Genomic DNA, 24,522 nt, shown 5'->3' on the forward strand with positions numbered 1-24,522 from the left:
AGTCTCCTAGAACAGCCTCTACCTTTTCATTCCCTTTCAGCCTAGTTTGCCCTTTGTCCCTCCCCAACCCCTCCTTTCCCCCCGCAGAATACTTTCCCATGGAGAGTGTCTTTTGATTCCATTTTCTTTCATTTTCCTAATTTGCCTACTTTTTTAAACCTCTAGTTTTCCACTGTTTTCTTTTTGTCACTTAAGCAGTTGGTCTTTGCTCCCAATTTCATTTTACTAGTAGATAACATACAGAAGTGCCACATATTCTCCCTTTTTCAGTCTTGCCTTTCTCTCCTATGTTTTGGGAAGACTGACTTACTAGGTTTCTGAGTTTTCTGGTCTCTCTGTTAGGACTCATATACTACTGGGACATTGCAAATAAATTCTGAATAAACTAGCCAGTATTTTCTTTACCTGCATATACCCTGTTCAAAAAAAGGAAACAGGTAGATGACTTCTTTTTCTTAATATAGTAAGCTAAATCCATCTCAGTGTCCTATTTTTTAACTTTTTTTTTGTAAGGAAGGAACCTGAACCTCCCTATCCAGGGAGATAGAATAAGGTGCTTTGTATAATATTCACATAATGTAAATTTAGCTTAGACTACACATTACATTACATTACATTAGCATATTGTATTAGCTAAAGAAAAGTTATTTGCTGACTTGTAAGAATAAAGTTTCTTTTTTTCATTGTCACTGAAGTTCTGCTCATCTTAATTTCTGATGGACCAGGGATATGTGCACTTTAACTTTGAGTAAATAAAATACCTACTTATTGTGTTAGATTTTAGGGTGGAAACTTAGTTCCTTATAATAATGCTTAATAATACCTCTTTGCCACCATCATATACACTGAAATAGTCATGAACACAGCCTCTTAAGTTTGAATGCTTTGTCCTTGAACTGTAAGAAGTAAGCCTAAAAAAATTGGGTTCTCATGGAATGAGGAAGAGTAAATTCAGCTTATTCAACCCTAATGAGCTGTTTGAAATAGAGAAATAAAGGGAAGTAGAAGTTAAGAGTTTTTTACTGCTACTGTCTTTACTCTCAAGGCTGAACAGGAAATCTGAGTTCATGTAAACATTGTGTTCTTAACAGCCACATCCAGAACCACCACTTTCCCTCCATCCATCCTTCTATCTAATTATTCACTCGTACATACTTTTCTGTGTCAGGCATTATGGTAGATATTAGAAATATAAAGTTGAAAATGATGTTGTCCCAGCTCTGAAGGATCCTACTGTCTAATGTGAATAAAGACAAACAAACCATTACTGTATAATTGCCTAACTTCCTCCTTAGATTAAGAGGGGTAAGAGAGGATATAAGAAGTCACAGGGTAAACAATGAATTTTCCTGGTGTTGTAGTTAGTTATTTTGGGGAAAGTATTATTTTTATGTGAAAACAATATGGAAATAATATAAGGTAGATGTGAAATTTACATGAATTGTTGAGATAAAATAGACTTCAAAACAAGTTTATAGTTGTAGCAGCAGTTTTAGGCTTTTTCCTAGGTTATGTGTTCACTCTAATGCTTTGGATGGAAAATGTGAGATATATTACATTGCAATAAAGGGACTTTGATAGAGATATACATGGGGTCTGCAGAGTTAGGGCTGGTTCATTATAGCCACCACTGCAGTTTTTATGGTTTTTCAGACAATTAAACAATATCTTTTGTGAACTTGAAACCCCCTAGGGAGTAGCCATAAGAGTGTAAAAAATCTGGAAAAAAATGTGTCTATCTCTCTTGTCTAGGAAAATGTGAGCTAGCTTAATGACCTAACAGTAATTCACCTGCTTTGTACCTCGAAATTCTACTAAGGATGAGTGGTACTCTGCATAGTTGCATTGAGACCTTTTTGGTGGCAGTGTGTCTTCTTGCTGAAGCTTCTAACAATTTTATTGAATAATTACATTTCTGAGCCTTTGATGGAAATTATAAACAAAGATACTTTGTTATGTTTCTTTATGCCTTTATTATAATTTACTCTGTGCTGTAAACTTTTGAGATTTTTCTTTTTCTGTGAATTTGGTGTAAAATTTTGTTTCATGAGCTACAGCAGTTACCTTATTTATTTAGTATATTGAATCAAAATCAGTTAATCTCACTATTGCTCAACTTTCTCTCTCAAGTAACTAAGACCACACTTCTCCTTCCACTGCAGCAAGAAATATTAGTAAGTTTTTGATTAGGATAATTGTTACTAGGTTGATGTCTCAGTTTTAGGTGTCAGCCTATGCAAGTGTTGCCAGTTCGATATAATGTATTAATTTATGTAATAGAGTGTTCAATATAAGCAGAAACTAAAATGCTTTCATTTACTTGAAGTATAAAATTTTATTTGAAAATATAAGCCTAAATCAAAGTACAGAGAAAATTATTGAATTTACAGTATGCTCTTCCCTGCTTTATTTTCATCTTTCAATATTAACTTTTTTAATTTGGAAAGCTAAAATAAGTTTTCTTTTTTAATGCAGTGCTGGAAATGTACAGTAAGCTAAAAGAACAGATGAGTACAAAAAGGTGAGTTTCTTTCCTGTTTTTAATAAGAGGTTTTTTCCTATTACTGAAAGCATAAAGAAAATGACTGTAAATTATAGTGAATAATCTGAAGTTTTGCTTTCTATGTTTAACTGTTCTTTGTTAATGCAATTTACCAATCAGGGTCTTTCAATACAGCAATCCTTATCCATTTATTTTTGGATCCTTGCCCTTACATATCAAAGGTTGGTAATACTGATGAAAGACAGTATTCTGAACAAGAACGCAAAAATATTAACATGTTAATGTTGCATACAGTCAAAGGCTGAGTGTGTATTTTGTGAAAGCAAAGTGTGGGTAGTTACATATTAACAATCTGGACTGTGTAGTTCATGTTCTGTTTTATAATACACATGAATACATGACAGATGAAAGATGATTTAAACTAGTTTATGGATCGCCATAGGAGCGTTAGGTATAATTATGTTTAAAATGTTTTAAAGATGAACAATTTTAAATTGTATAGAAAAATTAGAATCAGACATGCTTGAAACAGAGAAATAATCACTTCTTGTTTATTAATAGCTACTTAATTATCACAGCGCATTATATGCAAATATATACTCAAGAGATTTGTATATGTACTGCTTTGTGTAATGCTTTGCATTGAACTTTATTGGACTTTATCAATTGGTACTAATTAGTAGAATGATTTTATTCCTTCCTAATACATGACCCACAAACTATTCTGAAAGAGTCTTTTATTTTATGTATATATTATTAATATATATTATCTATCAAAGTTGTACATCCTCGTATTTTAAATAATAGTTAATAGTTCTGTGTGTTTGTTGCAAAAAAAGAAAGACGAGACATCACCTTCCCTTCTTGCCATTCACTAGTCCTTCTTCCTAGGGTCAAAAACTTTTCCCTTTTTTAAGAAATTATTTTGGTGTTTACATTTATGTCTTTAAATAACTAAATTTACTGTTGCTTCACTATTTTCAAGCTTGGGGCATTATGTATTTCTTCAGATGTTTCATAATCTAATACTTATATGTAAATTTCCCCATTTGTCCCCCAAATGTCTTTTATATATTTTTTGTCCCTGTAATCTAGAACAGCCTTCCCACTTTGCTTTGTTTTTCATGAAAGAATTCAGATTAGTTTTAGACCGGGGCATTTTGGATTTGTTTATTTTATCATGTTTAGATTCAGATTAAATGTTTTTGGTAAGAGTACAACATAAATGATATTAAAGCAACAGAAGTCATGTGCTATCAGATTATTTCTAGATTATCCTAAATTTGATCATTTGCTTAAGGGGATGGCTTAAGAAAAGGTATGTTTTTCTCTTTGCAGCTAATAAGTAGATGTCTGGTGATTCCCTGGTGAGTGCTCATATTTAGTGCATGGTGTGTGTGAGTGCTCAGTCATGTCCAACTCTGTGCGACCCTATAGACTGTAGCCTGCCAGGCTCCTGTGTCCATGAGATTTTCTAGGCAAGAATACTTGAGTGGGTTGCCATTTCCTCCTCCGTGGGATCTTCCTGACCCAGGGATTGAAACTGCAACTCCTGAGTCTTCTGCATTGCAGACAAATTCTGTACAGCTGAGCCTAGTGCAATGGACATAGAAAACTGATTGGAAGCTCTGGGTGTATGGGTGGGACTGGTTTATTGTGAGTTTCACTGTAAAGTTATCTGGAGCGGGCCCTTTTAGTTGGGGAGTTTGTGATGTTAGAATCTGGAGTTGTTTCTTCTGGGACTGGTTAGATTTTCTAGAGGAGACTTCTCCTGTCTCCTCTCTGAAGGGTAAAGATTTGACTTCTGGTATTCTGGGTTGTGAGTTGGAGAAGAGGGCATCTACTATATATGGGCTCAACTAATCCTTTTCCCAGGTGGCTCAGTGGTAGAGAATCTGTCTGCAATGCAAGAGACACAGGTTCAATCCCTGGGTCCAGATGATCCCCTGGAGAAGGAAATGGTGATCCGCTCCCATGTTCTTGCCTGGGAAATCTAGTGGACAGAGGAACCTGGTGGGCTACAGTATATGAGGTTGCAAAAGAGTTGGACAAGACTTAAGAGACTAAGCAGCAACATATTATTGCCCTCAACCTTGAGTAGTGTCCCCCATTTTAGAAATTATTTGGTTTGGTCTGTTTAGCATTTTGCCAAGATGGAAAAAGGCAGTTGTTTAGATGCTTGTCAGGAAGAAAATCTAGGGTCTGCTTCTTAAACACATTTTAACCAGTACTCCTTACTTTAGCCCTCTGTTGGGGGTTTTGTAAGGGCTATTCCTTACAATAGCCCTTCTATTGGACACTTGTGCATCCATAAATAGTGAAATTCCTGTCACTTCCTGTACTTTTTGGAGTTTTTGTAGGATAAATTAGGTTATTCTTGGTTTTCCTCTGTTGAGTTAGAATTCATTTTCTCAGGTCTCAGGTCTATCAACTTTCCAGATTCTAAAATTTCATTGTACTCTTTTCCTTATCTCTTCATCTGTGTGGGTTTATGCTATTTAAAAAATCCCTTCATTATCTTTTTATTGGTGTTTCAAAAAGGAGTAAAGCGGAAAACATGTATTCAGTATGTCATCTCACTAGATACTTAGTCCCTACTTATCTTGTTTGGGCTTATGGTGCCCTGCCATATGTTTTTGTAAGTACGGGTGACCACATGGGGTAATGAAACACTGGGTACAGGCAGGTGTTATTCCTACTGATCAACTGGAGGTTGCAAATTCAGTGACCTACAGAATCAAGCTAGCACACAGTTGTATTTGGTTTGGCGAATATTGTTTTTTATTAGTTACTGTTACTTACATTTGTTTAAAAAATATCTGGATTTATATTTGGATGACTCCCAAATTGAATCTCAAATCTTAAGCTCTAGTGTAATGTCTCTGATTCTTTTTTTTTTTTTAAGCTTTTTATTTTATATTGGGGTATCAGTTCAGTTCAGTTCAGTCACTCAGTCGTGTCCAGCTCTTTGCCACCCCATGGACTGCAGCATGCCAGGCTTCCCTGTCCATCATCAACTCCCAGAGCTTGTTCAAACTCATGTCCTTCAAATCGGTGATGCCATCCAGCTATCTCATCCTCTGTCGTCCCCTTCTCCTCCTACCTTCAATCTTTCACAGTATCAGGGTCTTTTCTAATGAGTCATTCTTCGCATCAGATGGCCAAAGTGTTGGAACTTCAGCTTCAATACCAGCCCTTCCAATGAATATTCAGGATTGATTTTCTTTAGGATTGAATGGTTTGGTCTTCTTACGGTCCAAGGGACTCTCAAGAGTCTTCCCCAGCACCACAGTTCAGAAGCATCAGTTCTTTGGCAGTCAGCTTTCTTTATGGTCCAACTCTCACATCCATACATGATTACTGGAAAAACCATAGCTTTGACTAGACGGACCTTTGTTGGCAAAGTAATGTCTCTGCTTTTTAATACGCTGTCTAGGTTGGTCATAGCTTTTCTTCCAGGGAGCAAGCGTCTTTTAATTTCATGGCTGCAGTCACCATCTGCGATGATTTTGGAGCCCAAGAAAATAAAATCTGTCACTGTTTGCATTGTTTCCCCATCTACTTGCCATATTGGAATACAGCCGATTAACAGTTGCGGTAGTTTCAGCAAAGGGACTTAGCCATATGTACACATGTATCCATTCTCCCCCAAACTCCCCTCCCATCCATCCTGCCTTATAATGTTGTGCAAAGTTCCCTGTGCTATATAAAGTAGGACCTTGTTGGTTATCCATTTTAAATATAGCAGTGTATACATGTCAGTCCCAAACTCCCTAACTATCCCTTACCCCCACCCTTCTCCCCTGGCAACTGTAAGTTTGTTATCTAAGTCTGTGGATAATCTGTTCTATTGTGTAAATAAGTTCATTTGTATCATTTCTTTTTAGATTCCACATATAAAGTATGTCCTACAATATTTCTCTTCTTTGTCTGACATACTTCACTCAGTGTGACACACTCTAGGTTCCTCCATGTTGCTGAAAATGGCATTATTTCATTCTTTTTAACAGCTGAGTAATATTCCATTTTATATATGTACCACATGTTCTTTATCCATTCCTCTGTTGATGAGTATTTAGGTTGCTTTCACATCTTGGCTGTTGTGAATAGTGCCACTGTGAACACTGGGGTGCATGTAACTTTTCAAGTTGTGGTTTTCTCTGGATATATGCCCATGAGTGGGATTACAGGATCATATGGTAGCTCTATTTTTAGTTTTTAAAGGAACCTCTGTACTGTTCTCCATAGTGTCTGTACCAGTTTACAAACCCACCAACAATGTGGGAAGGTTCCCTTTTATCCACACCCTCTACAGCATTTATTGTTTGTAGAATTGTTGATGATGGTCATTCTGACAGTGTGAGGTGATACTTCTAATTTCCTTAAATGTATTTTACTTTAAGTCTGTACTATGTACTTTTTTGATGGTAGGAGATGTGGATGAGAGAGATATCATGAAATCATATATCAAATAATTTAATTAAAAATTTGGAACTATTATCCATATATATTTAATATATGTATATGATATGATTTAATATGATATGTATATTATGACTGTGATAATGCTTGTGATGTTGTAGATTTAGATGAAATGCAGTATTGTTTGTTAGTGAATTTTCTTCCTGCAACTTTTTCATATGGTTTATAGTTTGTCATTAGTATGTAGAAGTAAATGTTATTTTCTTTACCTTAGCTGTAACAGTATCCTTTTTGATGGAAGTGATGGAATGATTATTTGGTCTTACTTGTAAAATAAATAAAATAAGAACCTTTACAGATTGTTCTTTTTAACTTCTCACAGATATTATTCAGCTCTAAAGACTATGGAACAATTAGAGAATGTGTATTTTCCCCGGGTTAGTCAGTACCGGTTTTGTCAGCTAATGATAGAAAATCTTCCTAAGCTCCGTGAAGATATTAAAGAAATCTCCATGTCTGACCTCAAAGACTTTTTGGAAAGCATTCGAAAACATTCTGACAAAATAGGTGAAACAGCAATGAAACAGGTGAGAATACAGAGAACTTTATTTACTGAAATATAATTGATTTACAATGTTGTGTCAATCTCTGCTGTACAACAAAGTAATTCAGTTATGGAGATACGTACATTTTTTAAAAGGAAAACTTTAATTTAATGGTATTTAATAATCTAGGTTATAGAATATATCCAAAGTTTACTTTTTTTTTTTTACTTACATAAAAGGCTTGTTTAAATTTTATCCTTTACTTTGTTTAGTCACTAAGTCGTGTACAAGCCTCTTATGACCCCATGGACTGTGGCCCACCAGGCTCCTCTGTCATGTCCAACTCTTTGCGACCCCATGGACTGTAGCCTACCAGGCTCCTCAGTCCATGGGATTTTCCAGGCAAGAATGCTGGATTGGGTTGCTATTTCCCTCTTCAGGGGATCTTCCCAGGGATTGAACCCGGGCTTCCCGCATTGTAGGCAGACACTTTTACCATCTGAGCCATCAGAGTTTGGAAGCAATGTTCTAAGTAAATGATTTTTTACTACAAAAATTGAATATCATAGACAAAATAAGTTTGGGCACAGAGGGAGAAAGAGAATTCTGATTTTTTTTTCCCCAGTGATAGGTTAATGGTGTTAATGGGTGAGAAGGGACAATGATTTTCTTAAGCACAAGCCTCTAGAGCCAGCATCAAGGTTTAGGTGAGGGTAGAGGTAGATTTCTGTGATGTACATGGTCTGATTACCTGGGAGTAGAAAGGCCTGAATAACAGTAGTATAGCTCTTAGAGGAAATTCACCCTAAAGAGGCAGTGGGTAAACTTTCTACATGCTAACGGAACAGAGTAGCTACAATCTGGCCTCTCCCAACAGAGGGAATGTTCCACTAATATGCATCAAGTACCATTTCCTTCCTCAGGGGATCTTCCTGACCCAGGCATCAGACCTGGGTCTCCTGCACTGCAGCTGGATTCTTTACAGTCAGAGCTACCAAAACATTAATTAGGCATTAAATAGTGAGATAAAAATGCTGGAATTAATCCTATAGTTTTTTCAATCTCTGATAATGAGGCTCTGATAGTGAAGTATCACTAAAATGCATAAAAGAAAATATAAGGTTTCTCAATTAATCTGTATGAATACTCATTTTTGTCAATAATTAAGTCAGTTGTAGGATAACAGTTTCTGCCTTTCAAGTGTTCATAAACTGTGGATGCTTTCTGTGGAAAATGAAATAAGCTTGCAACTTGATATCATAGTTTTCTGTGAGGTTAGTAGACATTTTTTTTTCTACAAATAATCCATTGGAGTTAAGGCAGCATATTTTATGTATGTTCCAGTATGATATCATATCTTTAAAATTTTTCTAGCGTTAAGTTTATGTCTTTAGTTTTCCTCTTAAAAAAGAATTAGTGGTAATTCTTTTATAAAATCTTGACAGTGCTCCAAACCAAAGGTCATTAAAATAATTGAATCACTAGTTGACCTGAGGCTTCCTAAGTGGCTCAGTGGTAAAGTATCCGCCTGCCAATGCAGGAGATGCAAGACACAGGTTTGATCCCTGGGTTGAGAAGACCTCCTGTAGTAGGAAATGGCAACCCACTCCAGCATTTGTGCACGGGAAATTTCATGGACAGCAGAGCCTGGCGGGCTGCAATCCATGGGGCTGCAAAGAGTCAGACACAACTGAGCATGCATGCACATACATTAGTCAGATTCATTGAATCAAAGAGCGGGATGGTGGTTGCCAGAGGGGAACGAGTTACTCATCTACAGATGTAGTTTCAGAATGAAATGAACACAGTCTAGGGAATTCCCTGGTGGTCCAGTGGTTAGGACTCTGGGCTTTCACTGCTGTGGGCCTGACCTCTATCCCTGGTCAGGGAACTGAGATCCCACAAGATGCATGGGGTGCCCATTAAAAAAGAAAAGATGAACAAGCTATAGAGGTCTTCTGTAACTATTATACCTATCAGCAATAATGTATTAAAGTATTGATATACACATTGAATATGTACGCTTAAAAATTTAAGAGAGTAGATCTCATGTTAAATGTGCTTACCATAATAAAGTAGAATTGAAAAAAAGAAAGTGAAAGGAAATAATCAAGAGAAGAAATCAGTATAATAGAAAACAAAGTACAGTAGGGAGGATCAACAAAGATGAAAATTGGTTCTTAACCTTTTAAAATAAAATTGATAACCCCCTGCAAGACTCTTGAAAAAAGGAGGAGGGTACAAATAAATCATGAATAAAAAATGGGACATCATTCTGGAGCCTGTACCTCCAGACATTAAAAAGATGAAAAAGTACAAAGAAATTCTTAAACCAGTTTTGACCACAATATTTTTTCAAATAACCTGAACTTTTCTTTTCCCCAAATAGGCACAGCAGCAGAAAATCTTCACTGTTACTCTGCAGAAGCAAAATAATGTAAAATTTGGGAAGACTGTGTATATAAACGATAGAATTCCAGAAGAAAGGAATGAAATTGTATTGAAACATGCATTTGAGGAAGAGGATGAGAATGAAGAGGAGGTGATGGGAATTTGTTTCTTTTTCTGTTTTTTTGTTTTTATCTGTTCCTTCATTCCTTTCTTTTCTTCCCCTTTTACTTTCTTTTCTTCCTCCCTCCCTCATCTATTATTGGGTGGTTTTTTTCCGCTTGAGTTGTACTGTCTCTGTGAGTCCTGCCATGTGTAATGTGAACTTAAGTAGATCAGTTTGTAATGATATTAGAACAAAAGAATCATTGAAAATGTTAGATTGCATAGTGGGCAGATATAGATTATCTATATAATATATGGATAATAAAATATAGATTATGTCTTATATTGGAGAAGGCAATGGCACCCCACTCCAGTACTCCTGCCTGGAAAATCCCATGGACGGAGGAGCCTGGTAGGCTGCAGTCCATGGGGTCGCGAAGAGTCGGACACGACTGAGTGACTTCACTTTCACTTTTCATTTTCATGCATTGGAGAAGGAAATGGCAACCCACTCCAGTGTTCTTGCTTGGAGAGTCCCAGGGACGGGGGAGCCTGGTGGGCTGCCGTCTGTGGGGTCGCACAGAGTCAGACACGACTGAAGTGACTTAGCATTAGCATAGCATATGTCTTATATATAACATAAATAAGATATAGATTTGTAGGCTACAGATAGTTTAACCTAGGTGTTCTGCAATAATTAACAGTAAAAGTATAAATTTAATTTTTTTTGTAGTGATCACTCATAATTTAACTACCTGTGGCAAACATTTAATTGCATGATGGCTTAACCTTGCCAGTTAGACTAATTCTGGATACCCTACCTTTTTTTCTTTGGTTGGTGCTGAGATAGTACAAAGAAATTTTAGTATGATTAAAGTTAAATTTTTAATTTCTTAAAAAAGTTTTATTAAGTCTAGAAACCTTGAAATTGTCTGTAAATATTTTCTTTCTTTTATTCTCTATGTTCAAATTCATTCCTTGTCTAGTGCTTCTTTTATTCTTTCTACACAGTCATCTGTTGAGCCTACTTTTTATCTTTTCCATTGAATTCCTTTTGAATTAGTTAATACCATAAGAAGTCTAGTATTCCCAATTGTTTATAAGTTTTACCTTGTCAATGAGATTTTAAATTCTTTTTTTAAGGACACTGTTAGGGTATAGTAAGAACTTTTAATTGATTGATTAAAAAGGAACCATATAAATATATGTGTCCATGGCTTCTCTGCGGAGAAGGCAATGGCACCCCACTCCAGTATTCTTGCCTGGAAAATTCCATGGATGGAGGAGCCTGGTAGGCTGCAGTCCATGGGGTCGCTAAGAGTCGGACATGACTGAGCAACTTCACTTTCACTTTTCACTTTCATGCATTGGAGAAGGAAATGGCAGCCGACTCCAGTGTTCTTGCCTGGAGAATCCCAGGGACGGGGGAGCCTGGTGGGCTGCTGTCTATGGGGTCACACAGAGTCGGACACGACTAAAGCGACTTAGCATAGCATAGCATGGCTTCTCTGTGGTTGTGGGAACCACTGAGTGTTCAATGTGTACATTTGCATTATATGCCTTGAGGATAAGTGAATCTGTATGTATTTATGAGTGTGTGTGTATATGTATGTTAATATTTGTATGTATGTATATACATATATTTACATATATAGTGGATGTCTGATATACAGACAAATAAATTGCCTTAAAGGGTTTAATGTCTTTCTAATATGGAATTAATGTGACCTGAATGGTCCCTTGGAATAAAATAAACATTTTTAAAATCTGCTTTTTTGTTCTTCTTAATCAATATTCAAAGAATCTCTGTCTTTTCTCCCTTGAAATTCAGAATGGTGAAAATGAACCATCTAGTCTTTGTATCTCAATTTTCCTGGATCTGTTTTGTGTATCTTTCAACTGTTGGAAGCATTGCCATCTTCCCCTTCCCGTAATCCATACTCTAAGAGAAACTTGGTTGTTTCCCTGTTCTTTCAGATCTATTTAATTATTGCTACATTTTATTTCTTTCATTTTCACAAATAAATAACTGTAATAAAAATAATTTAAGTTCACTCAGAGGATTTGTAAGACTAGAAACGTGTTCCTTTAAAAAGAGTTTATTTCACAAGTTTGGGAAACTTTATGTTACTTTGTTTCTTTCATTGTAAAGTGTACTTTAAAAATATTAACGTCTCAGAATCAGGATACATCTTAAAATTGATGATATTATAGTTTCAAGTGGTAGTGTTTTTTCCTTTTTTAGTGTTCCATAAAATAAAAGTGATAATATCTTAAATTTGATGAAATAATGCTAAGTGATGCATAAAGGAAGGAGCTTCACCTGTAACTAAGTTGTACATTTGTGCACTGTCTTCTTCAGAAGCAGTAGTTACATATCTAGTTATCCATGGCAGTTTTCTGATAATCTATTAAGCATGTTAAAGATATATAGGTTCCCTGCTTTATTGACCTATAACCTAAAATAATCAACAATGATGATAAATATATAAAGAATAAGGTATGAACAGGTGCCAAAACATAATAAAAAGGCATTGTGTTTCTATTATATGCTTTTTATGGTTGCTAAATGTTATAACATGAAATCTATGAATCTTCTTGTCTAATTTTAACTTTGTATTATTCAACAGTAGACTAGTAGTTTGACCTATAATTTTAAAAATTTGTTCTATTTTTTCAGGTCTTAACTGTACAAGATCTTGTTGATTTTTCCCCTGTTTACCAATGTTTGCATATTTATTCTGTTCTGGTAAGTATCTTTTATATACGTGTATATGTGTATGTATACATGTGTGTGTGGGCCCACATGTGGGTGCATATACTTATATTATTAAATTAAAAAGACATGTATGCATTTTAGGCCTGCTTTTCTAAAGGCTGACTACAAGTTCATTGAGCTGCAAATCTACATGCAGTGTTTATTTGTGAAGTATCCACTGCATGTGAGGCATTTACTTCTTTCTTTAACTTATGATGTACTTTGAAGTATACTTTTCATGTATACTTAAAAGAACTTTCCATTTCTTCCTTCTTGGCTCTGTACAGTTGTATCACAGTTACTTTTAAATATGTTACTTATGTATCTGTTATGCCAGACTACATTGTTTTCATTTTTGGTTGAACAATTATCCTTTTATTTTAATATAATTCATATACCAAAACATTTACCTTTCTAAGATATATAGTTTAGTGATTTTAGCATATTCACATGGATGTGCAACCATTACAAATAGTTTCCGGACATTTTATTAGTACAAAAGGAAATCCCTTACGTGTTAGCAGTCACTCCTTACTCTCCCCTCACCTCAGTCCCTAACAAGCACTAATTTACTTTCTGTCTCTGTGAGTTTGCCTATTCTGGGTATTTCATATAAATGGAATCATCATATATGTGGCCTTTTGTGTTCAACTTCTTTCATGTGGGTAGAAGTTTAAGATATTAATTGAAATTACTCTTCTTTTTTAACGTAGACATTTAAAGCTGTAAATTTCCTCCTAACCTCTGATTTAGCTGCAGTCTCTGAGTTTTGATGTATTGTGTTTTTGTTTCCATTTATCTCAAAGTATTTTCTAATTTCCTATGATTTCTTCTTTAACCCACTAGTTATTTAATGGAGTTAAATAACTAATTTAGCTTAAATAACTAAACACCAAGATGGAGTTTAATCTTCATGTTGGTGAATTTCCCTAAAGTTCTTCTGTTACTGATTCCTAATTTAATCCCATTGATTAAATCAGAGATCATATTTTATATGATTCTAGTCCTTTTAAATTTATTGAGGCTTGTCTTTATGGCATCACAATGCTCTATCTTGGAGAATGTTCCATATAAACTTAAGAATAATGTATACCTGGCTGTTGTTGGATGCAGATTAATGGTAAACCATGTTAGAAACAATATATTGTCCTGTGGTGAGATATGTGTAGTTCTTATACAACATGTTCAGAAGTTGAGACTTGATAGCTAATTTTCCTACTTAGTTTCCTTCACTGACAGCCGTATTTTCTTTGGTCAGTCAAAAATGTATAAAGCCTAAGTGATAAGTTGGGCAACTGTCAAATTGTTTGAATTTGGCTTTGAGTGAGTGAAGTCGCTCAGTCGTGTCCAACTCTTTGCGACCCTGTGGACTGTAGCTCCCCAGCCTCCTCCGTCCATGGGATTCTCCAGGCAAGAATACTGGAGTGGGAACTTGGCTTTAGTTTTCTTAATTGTCATGACTCCAAACAAGGTAACTGCCTATGAACTATAATGCCAAAATCTTGTTCTTGGTATTCAATGTGAAATACCATTCCGCTTTTAATTCTAGTTGTTAGAAACTGAAAAATGACCCTTACGGAATAAAGAAGTTATCTGTTTAGAAATGTGTTTGTGTTATGTGTGTTTTTATTACTCTACTGATTTTATTTTAGGGTGATGAGGAAACATTTGAAAATTATTACCGAAAACAAAGAAAGAAACAGGCAAGACTGGTATTGCAACCCCAGTCAAATATGGTAAGTATATGGAAATTTTGAATTGATTATGTTGTCAGTTTTTAACCCCTTTAATTTCTTCAGAGCATGGATTCCACTGAAAATATTTATTGAATACCTACCACTTCCAGTAATTGGTTTAGGTGTGAAGGTTACAGTAGTTCAAATGGATGAGTCCCTTCTCTCATGAGCTTACATTCTATTAGGGAATACAGACTATAATAAATAAGAAAAGTCAATAAATATGAAATGTCAGGGAGTGGTAATTAGTTTCTGACAGTATGGTAGACTGCTGCTGCTGCTAGGTCGCTTCAGTCGTGTCCGACTCTGTGGGACCCCATAGACGGCAGCCCACTAGGCTCCTCTGTCCCTGGGATTCCCCAGGCAAGAATACTGGAGTGGGTTGCCATTTCCTTCTCTAATGCATGAAAGTGAAAAGTGAAAGTAAAGTCACTCAGTCGTGTCCGACTCTTAGCGACCCCATGGACTGCAGCTTACCAAGCTCCTCCGTCCAGGGGATTTTCCAGGCAAGAGTACTGGAGTGGGGTGCTGTTGCCTTCTTCAGTGGTAGACTGAGTACCTTAATTAAGTAGTCTACTGAAAAAAACAACTAAAGATGCTGGATAAAACATTTTTTTAAAATCTTAAATTCTTTTACATGCACTGAGGATCACATAGGAAAGTATAGTCCTGACAGAGACTAAATAAGTAATCTGGAGGGGCTATGTTTGCGGGATTTTTATCAGTCATTCTTAAGAATACATGTATTTTTTGGCTATAAAATTGTGACATATTTGCTGTAGAAAAATAAGGAAAAAATGAAATAAAATAATCCATAATGTAAAAAAACTACTAAGTCAATGTGAAACTGTTCTATATGTTGGTTATGGTGATACGTATGTGACTAGATACATTTGTGGAAGCTCATAGAAGCAGCACATGAAAAAGAGCTTTACTGATATAACTTATACCCCAGTACACCTAAATGTAAGATATAGATGGCAGCCCACTAAGCTCCTCTGTCCCTGGGATTCTCCAAGCAAGAACACTGGAGTGGGTTGCCATTTCCTTCTCCAGTGCATGAAAGTGAAAAGTGAAAGTGAAGTTGCTCAGTCGTGCCCGACTCTTAGCGACCCCATGGACTGCAGCCTACCAGGCTCCTCCATCCATGGGATTTTTCCAGGCAAGAGTACTGGAGTGGGGTGCCATTGCCTTCTCTGATAAACAAAATAGGAAAACTTAAATGAAGACAAATCCAGACAGACATAATGAAACACTGTGCGTGGGTTCTAAGTCACTTCAGTCATGTCTGACTCTTTGCGACCCTAGGGACTGCAGCCTGCCAGGCTCCTCGGTCCATGGGGTTCTCCAAGGCAAGAACACTGGAGTTGGTTGCCATGCCCTCCTCCAGGGGATCTTCCAGACCCAGGGATTGAATCTGTGTTTCCTGTGGTTCCTGTATTGCAGGTGGATTCTTTACCACTGAACCCTGGGGTAAAGTCCCAATGAAGCACTAAATGTAGCTTTTTCCCTAAGGGGAATCTGCTAAATGGGAAAGCATGAGTTTTAAGGATGTAGAAGTATAGAGGCAGAAGCCCAGAGTCACCCAAAGAAGGTGATGAGAGATTCTCTCCTTTACAAGGCTGAGACTCCAAAGAATTATAGCTCATTATTGGAATGACCTAGAGAGAAAGCCATCTTGCAAAATCTCTCAGGTCCTTCTGCCAAACATACTAAAGAAAATTGCCTATCCCAAATCCTGGTGCTGAGTGAACAAAGAAAAAAATCCCTAATAATTCATAAGAAGCAGTTCTTAACATGTGTTTGCAATCCAATTTCATTCTACTTGGATCGTCAAAAAAATCTCAGGCTGAAAATTTAAAGTCGTTCCATTTTGATCTTGTCTCCAGGTGTCTGTTAGAAGCAAATGCAGATCTTCTCTGAACCTTCATACCAAGTTAAGAGTATCCACAGTTAAAGTTTCAATAGGAAAATTAACAACTCATACTCAGAACTAATTATTGAACAAGTGAGAATCTTTAGAAATATTGACAACAGAAATAAATTGTAAAAGACTTTCAATATTTGAGTTATTAGGCATAGAATATAAAATAACAGTATTTTATATAAAATAACAGTATTATATTTAAAGAAAGAAAAGCTTGCCCTTCTCAATAGGGAGCCATAAACTATAAAGAAATTACCAAAAAAATGTGAAAAAAATCAAGTAGAACACCTAGTAAAGATATATGAGCCAAAATGAAAAATTTTGTGAACAACTTTTAACAGTTGATGAATTCTCTTAGTTGACCTGAAGAAATTATCTAGACAATATCACAGAGAGCAACTTGAACTCTCATAGGCTTCTGATAGATATGACTGTTGTACCAATTGTAACTATTTGGAAAATAGTTAGACAATTTGTTATAATGTTAAGCAAATACTTATCATATGACCCAGAAATCCCACTCCTAAGTTTTTACCCATAAGAATTGAAAATGTATCTACATAGTGGCTTATTCCCACTCCAGTACTCTTGCCTGGAGAATCCCATGGACGGAGGAGCCTGTTGGGCTGCTTGAGTGACTTCACTTTCACTTTTCACTTTCACGCATTGGAGAAGGAAATGGCAACCCACTCCAGTGTTCTTGCCTGGAGAATCCCAGGGATGAGGGAGCCTGTTGGGCTGCTTTCTGTGGGGTCGCACAGTCGGATACGACTGACGTGACTTAGCAACATAGTAACTTTATTCATAAATACCAGAAACTAGAAACATTTCAAATGTCTATGAGGTAGTGAATAGATAAACAAATTGTTGTATCTCTACATAATGGAATGTTATATACTTAGCAGTAGAAAGGGAACTGATACATGCAATAACATGGATAAATCCTTTTTTTTTTTTAAACAAGTAAAGTGTTTATTAGGAGGAAAAGGAGTATAGTATGTGTGGATAGATACACAGGTGAGCTCACAGAGAGGGTCCCTGAGTCACTGTCTCGTGGCAATTGAAATCACTTGTATCAGGCATTTCTTCTGGGTTTCCTTTGGCCAGTCATTTTGATTTGCCTGGTTCACAGTCCATATTTGGTGTATCTCAGGATCCTCTTGACATGGATAAATTTTAAAAGCATTACTGGAAGTGAAAAAATTCAGATACAAAAAAATTACATATAGTGTAATTTGTGTTATATGACATTTTTGAAAAGGCAAAACTATAAGATAGAATGGGATCAGTGGTGAAGGGTTAGGGATTGGGCAGAGTGATTCACTACAAAGGGGCATAAGGGGAACTTTGTTATGAGGTAGAAATATTCTCTATCTTGATTTTGGTGTGGTTTCACAAATGTCTATATTTGTTGAAACTCATTAGACTCTCATATGTAAAATTTGCTTTATGTAAATTATAATAATAAATTTAACTTTAAAAACAAAGATAAGAGAAGACCTTAAAAATACCCAGAGAGAAGAGGTTATTTTCAAGTAAACAAGACAGTGGAGTATTTTCAATGCTGAAGGAAAACAACTTTCTACCCGAGATTCTCTATTCAGTGGAACAAGGACAAAGACATTTTCAGACAAAGAGGAGGAGAATTTGTTACCGAGATACCCTTAGAAGGAAAGAAAAGACTGTAGTCAAAAAGAAAGTGATGCCAAATGGAAAAAATGAGATTCTAAAAGAAATGAATAGCAAAGAAAGTATAAACATGAGGATAAACCTGTGTTGACTATAGAAAATAATATTAATACAGTATTATGGATAGAATTTAAAACAAGATAGAATCTTATCTTTAAAACGAGATAGAGTCAAAATGCACAATAACAATAGCATAAATATTAGGGTGAATAGAATAAATATTAGGAAGTTATTGAAACTGAACTGTTTTGGAATTATCCAGAAAAGAATAAAATTATTAATTAATTTTAGAGTTTGATTATTTAAGTATGCATAATGTAATTTCTGTAACAATTAGAAGAATAGAAACAGTATATAGTTAAATATAATTTAAAAAGCTTAAGTTATAAAAAATTCATCTTAGAGCTGATAAAAAATGTTAATTTGAATCTATAAGTACTTGATAACATTGACTTAAAGTATTTAAAGCAAAATTGCTGCAACTAAAAGGGTAAATTAAAAAATCCATAAGCATTGTGGATGCTTCAGTATCTTATAAGCCATTAGACAGAATAGCAGTAAGAATACAGAACATGTTTAATAATAGGCTTATCTAATAGACTTAAAGCTCAACATTCAGGAAACTAAGATCATGGCATCCGGTCCCATCACTTCATGGCAAATAGATGGGGAAACAGTGGCAGACTTTATCTTTTTGGGCTCCAAAATCACTGCAGATGGTGATTGCAACCATGAAATTAAAAGACGCTTACTCCTTGGAAGGAAAGTTATGACCAATCTAGACAGCGTATTCAAAAGCAGAGACATTACTTTGTCTACAAAGGGCCGTCTAGTCAAGGCTGTGGTTTTTCCAGTGGTCATGTATGGATGTGAGAGTTGGACTATAAAGAAAGCTGAAACATGTAAAATATCATGTAAGAAACGAGTTGCCAGTCCAGGTTCGATGCACGATACTGGATGCTTAGGGCTAGTGCACTGGGACGACCCAGAGGGATGGTATGGGGAGGAAGGAGGGAGGAGGGTTCAGGATGGGGAACACATGTATACCTGTGGCGGATTCATTTTGATATTTGGCAAAACTAATACAATTATGTAAAGTTTAAAAATAAAATTAAAAACAACAAAAAAAAAGAAAGCTGAGTGCAGAAGAATTGATGCTTTTGAACTGTGGTGTTGGAGAAGACTCTTGAGAGTCCCTTGGACCACAAGGAGATCCAACTAGTCCATCCTAAAGGAGATCAGGCCTGGGTGTTCATTGGAAGGACTGATGTTGAAGCTGAAGCTCCAGTACTTTGGCCACCTCATGCTAAGAGGTGACTCATTTGAAAAGACCCTGATGCTGGGAAAGATTAAGGGCAGGAGGCGAAGGGGATGACAGAGGATGAGATGGTTGGATGGCATCACCGACTCAATGGACACGAGTTTGGGTGAACTCTGGGAGTTGGTGATGGACAGGGAGGCCTGACATGCTGCTGTTCATGGGGTCGCAAAGAGTTGGACCTGACTGAGTGACTGACCTGAACTGAACTGAATAGACTGGTGGTCCGGTGGTTAAGACTCAGTACTTTCACTGCCATGGGCCCAGTTTGATCCCTGATTGAGGAACTAAGATCCCAGAAGCCATGCAGCACAGCCAAAAAAAAAAAAAAGAATTCTGTTTCACACCTGTAAAAACACTTTTTAAGAGTACATATTGAGCACTGTAAAATGTGACAACATACTATGTTATAAAGCAGGTATCAAGACATATCCAACTTTTGTGTCATGTAGACTCTATTCCCTGATCATAGTATTTTTAAGCCAAAAGTGTAATAACAGCCTCCTCCCTGAAAAAAAATCCAGATGTTTTAAAATTTTGATCACTTTCATGAAATAAAATACAATATTTGAACTTAATTGAAATATTTTATGTAATAAGCTCTTACAAAATTCAAATAATCAAATATTTTCTTTTTGTTAAAATTATGAACAATAGGAAATTGTAGACCATTTCAGAGGAATTTGACTTTTATTATGAATCAGATAAAAAAATCATTAGAAGGTGTTTAGGAAACGATGTATTTATTTGATTAATTTTGAAAAGTATTGTTCTGGCAGCTGTCTGGAGAATAGACTGAGGAAACAAGCCTGAAAGCTTGGAAGGCTAGGTAGGAGAATGATGTAATAGGACTAGTGAGAGATGATAGTGGATTGAATTAGCTTACTGAGACGAAGGTTCTGACTTTTTAATTTGCTTATTTTGTCTCTTTTTGAATGCAAATTCCATGAGGGTAAGGACTTTTTGTTATTTACCAGTGTATCCCTTGTGCCTTAAAATATACGCTTATAGTAGACTCTCAATAAATATTTGTTAACAAATGTTGTACTGATTTGCAGCTACTTTTATGTTACTGATATCTATTGTTTTAAATTGATTTTTATTTTTCATTTACAGCATGAAACAGTTGATGGCTATAGAAGATATTTCACTCAAATTGTAGGGTATGTATCTAATATGGCAACAAATATTATTTTGATACTGTGTTAAATGTCAAAACTAATTATTTTCTATTTAGGTTTGAATTTTGTTTCAACTCGTTATTTTGCAATTGCTGTTTTTAGGTTCTTTGTGGTGGAAGATCACATTTTACATGTGACCCAAGGATTAGTAACCAGGGCATACACTGATGAACTTTGGAACATGGCCCTCTCAAAGATAATTGCTGTCCTTAGAGCTCATTCAGTAAGTTAGATAATTTATGTTACTAAATTTTTAATTCAGTTACTTCAAGAACTTATGAATTGGATAGTGTCAAAAGAAAGTTGTACCTTCATTAGTTCTACATTTTTTTGAAAATTGTCAGATTTGGAGGCAGTAATGTTAGGCTTTTGTTTGTGTGGTAATATTGAGCTGTGATTTTGCAACTGACTGGGGCTTCTGAAGACACTTTCAGTCCAGCATTATAGAAGATGGAGAATTATGCTGTTCTCATTAGTCTCAACTGACCTCTTCATTAGATCACTGAAAAGCACCATGAAGAAAGGGTTTTTAATTATCATTCCACATTCTTTGTTTCCAAAATAAACTCCACCATTAAAACTCAATAGAACTTGTTCTTGAATGTTTATAGCTTATTTGCAGTAGTACACTTATAAATGTCCTAAAAATAATGTGCAGTTGTCAAAATTTAAACTCATTTGGAGTAGTGAGTCTTTAGGTAATGAAAACTTTTTTATGAAGAAGGGTAAAATGATAAAATATTTTTATAATATGCCTTTTGTGGAAGTAAAAATTATGTTATAAGGACTAATGAAATTAATAATTTCTTAGTGTGCACTTTTTCTTAAGATAGTTTTGGAAGTTTGCCTTCAGTAAAATTTCCCCAAACTTAAAATTTTATAATCTATTATTTAAAATTTTGTTATTGAGAATAGAGATTGAAAATATTTTGAAGAAAGATTATTAATTTAAGTGATACTTAGATTATAAATACATTTTATTTTTACTTATCAGGGACATAGATTCTGGGTACACTATTTGTCCAATGAACTACAACTTTTTCTATTATATATAATAAAGAACATTATATTTTATCATGGTTTATATTCTGACCAGCTAAGAATATGTAATATTGTAGTATGCTCCCTATTGATTTCATGACATCGTGTATGAAATCATATTATATTAAATGCAATATATCATATTTACAATCTTACTAAATGCTATTAAGGGAGCACAAGTGAATTTCACTATCCTTTTGAAATTAATTATTTTCCTTTGATGGATTACTAAGAAAATACTTAAATTGTCACTTAGAAAAATATAATTGATTGCATCTCTTTTATAATAGAATAAATAAATAATTGAAAAGTAGAAATATAAACCATTTTTTCAATTTGAAATAACTAGTTCTTTAAAATCTAAAGACTTTTTTGGAAATACAAGCATCATTGCTTTGACCAAAGTAAGTGTGTGCAAATTTCAGGAAAATTTCTTTTCATATAGTACCTAAAGTGGTTTGTCATGTCATGATCTTTCCCTAATAATTTTTTAGTGAATAGAGGAAGTCAAATGTGAATCTGATAATCAAGACTTGAAATTTATTGTAAGTCAAGCAAATTTAAGGAAAAATTTTCAAGTTTTATTTCTTAATTTTTAACCAAGTGACTCTGGTGTGTGTGTGTGTGTGTTTGTTTGTGTTTCTACCCCCACTTACCCTTCATTCTCCCAGTCTTATTGCACCGATCCTGATCTTGTTCTGGAGCTGAAGAATCTCATTGTAATATTTGCAGATACTCTACAGGTGGGTGATAATCTGATATTCAGTTAATGGCTATTTGAGCACATAAAACTATTCAAAATATAGTGTAGACCATACTCATTTCTTGTATTGTGGCTTAATGGTAGTAAATTAGCAATAATCAAATGTTTACTTATGTATTGATATTCTCCTATCACTTAGAACTTTTCATACTACTGCTTTCCTGATTATGAAGCTTGGACAGAGATCAGGGAATATTACCATCTTTTAAAATATTGGTCATTCTGTTGGAGTAGATATAGTATTTTTGCAGTTAAAAAAAAGTACAAATGTAATGGGAAAAACCCTGAACTAGAAATTAGAATATTAAAGTTCTGCCTGAGGAGAGTGAACGTGCGCTGTGGAATCACAAAGACCCGAGTTTATGTTCAGCTTTTGCTGTTGACTGATTGTATGTTTACAAGTTTTCTGAACTTCAGATCCTCATTTGTGAAAGTGAATTTATTAATTACTAGTTTTCAGAATTGTTTTGAGTTTTAAATGTGATGCGATATATGAAAATAAACGCTAGTTTGAAAGCTGTATGTACTCATTTCCTTCCTAATTTCAAGTGTGCTATGACTGTAAGCAGATCACTTTACTTTGCATTTTGGAGTTTTTTTCTTTTTAACATAAGATTAAAACTGAATTGTCTGAAAACTCATTGTCTTTGTGGTTATCAATATCAAAGTTTTGAACTTGTCCCTGATTTTTGATCACAGATAATAAAGAATTGATGAAGTTTTCATGCTTAAACTTATGGGATTTTTGATGTTTGATTGATTGATAGATGTTTGATTGGTTGATAAGTTTTCAACCATGCTTAAATTTATGGGATTGTTACAGCTGGAATAACTTTTTGTGAAATATAGACCAACATTTTCCAAAGTGTGATACTAGTTGTATGGTCAAAAATGTTTAGAAAATGCGGAGTGAAGTAAAAGAGATTTTTCTGCTAGAAGCAAGTTTATAGCATACATTTCCAAAGGTAAGGTGATTATGTAGCATTTTCCCAACATATCTGACTCTTAAATCTTTTTTTTTCCCTTAGAGTATCTTTTCGATGTAGAGGTTCATATAAAGTGCTTTAGGAAATGCTGGGGCTTCCCTTGTGCCTTAGTTGGTAAAGAATCTGCCTGTAATGTGGGAGACTTGGGTTCGATCCCTGGGTTAGGAAGATCCCCATGGAGAAGGGAAAGGCTACCCACTCCAGTATGCTGTCCTGGAGAATTCCATGGACTGTATAATCCATGGGGTCGCAAAGAGTTGGATACAACTGAGTGACCTTTACTTTTAGGAAATGCTAAACTATTTGTTTTATCACAGGAGTCCATCCTAGAATAATAGTTATCTATTTTATTCTTAAACCTAAGGAGATAATATCACAAGCTCATTTAGTAAATTATTTTATTGCCTTATATCTTCATTAGTTTTTACAGCTTATAAAACCAGAATAATTTGGGACTTTTTTTCTTTCATAAATTTTGTGACTAATGTACCTGTAATACTGATCTCTCTGCAAAAAAACTTTAGTAAGTTTTATTAAAGACTGCCTTAATATTTGGGGACTATTTTTAAGTAACTTGGAGTTTTGCTGTCCTTATTTACTCAAAGCATTGCTACTCAAAATATGGTCTGGGGACCCCAGGTCAACAAATTGTTTGTTATGGATCAATAATGAAAAGAAATTTCTGTCAGAATGTAGATCAACTACGTCACTAAAGTACAAAATTTAGCTCAGTTGGTTTTTGTTTTTGATAACAATAGCAGCATTGATTGATATCAGTAGCAGCATTGATTTATATTCTGGTGTAAACTCTTTATCTCTCTTTTAAAAACCGTACAGACTGTTCTTGAATTGGCATTTTGAGTACAACTGTAGATTTCAGTTTTAGATTAAGTATTTGGTATGGTTCCAAGGAACTCTGCAGAGAATCAAAGAGTAGTAGGCAATATTCAGGTTACAGAGGCATTCAAAAAGTAACATTGATGGATTGTAAATATACCTTTCTGATCTTACTGCTTTGAAATAAAGTTGAGGAAAACAAATCAGTTCTTGCTTATTTAGAAATCGTGCCATATTTTCATTTTGCTGTAAATTGACAAGCTGATTATTAGGTAGATCTTACATTGAATTAAATAAATGCTGGCTTTTTAAGTTTTACTTAG

General features: G+C 35.0%; 1 protein-coding gene across 18 annotated transcripts in view; it reads left to right on the top strand.

Annotated features, from left to right (window-relative positions):
• EXOC6 (exocyst complex component 6) overlaps window positions 1–24,522 on the top strand; it is a 193,710-nt gene that overhangs the window by 57,492 nt on the left and 111,696 nt on the right. For all 18 annotated transcript variants that reach the window (XR_015155644.1, XR_015155645.1, XR_015155646.1 and 15 more), the window contains 8 exons: window positions 2,476–2,521; window positions 7,308–7,512; window positions 9,860–10,012; window positions 12,644–12,712; window positions 14,374–14,457; window positions 20,508–20,554; window positions 20,675–20,795; window positions 22,285–22,356. Coding sequence is in view for 15 of the 18 variants with exons in the window: in XM_086378605.1 (XP_086234731.1) it covers window positions 2,476–2,521; window positions 7,308–7,512; window positions 9,860–10,012; window positions 12,644–12,712; window positions 14,374–14,457; window positions 20,508–20,554; window positions 20,675–20,795; window positions 22,285–22,356 (797 nt within the window). In the remaining 3 variants the exon portion in view is untranslated. The remainder of the gene's footprint in view (window positions 1–2,475; window positions 2,522–7,307; window positions 7,513–9,859; window positions 10,013–12,643; window positions 12,713–14,373; window positions 14,458–20,507; window positions 20,555–20,674; window positions 20,796–22,284; window positions 22,357–24,522) is intronic.

Source organism: Bos grunniens, chromosome 26 (assembly GCF_055505025.1).
Source record: "Bos grunniens cultivar Pamir isolate PY7600 chromosome 26, Bosgru_T2T1.0, whole genome shotgun sequence".
NCBI classification, from domain to species: domain Eukaryota; kingdom Metazoa; phylum Chordata; class Mammalia; order Artiodactyla; family Bovidae; genus Bos; species Bos grunniens.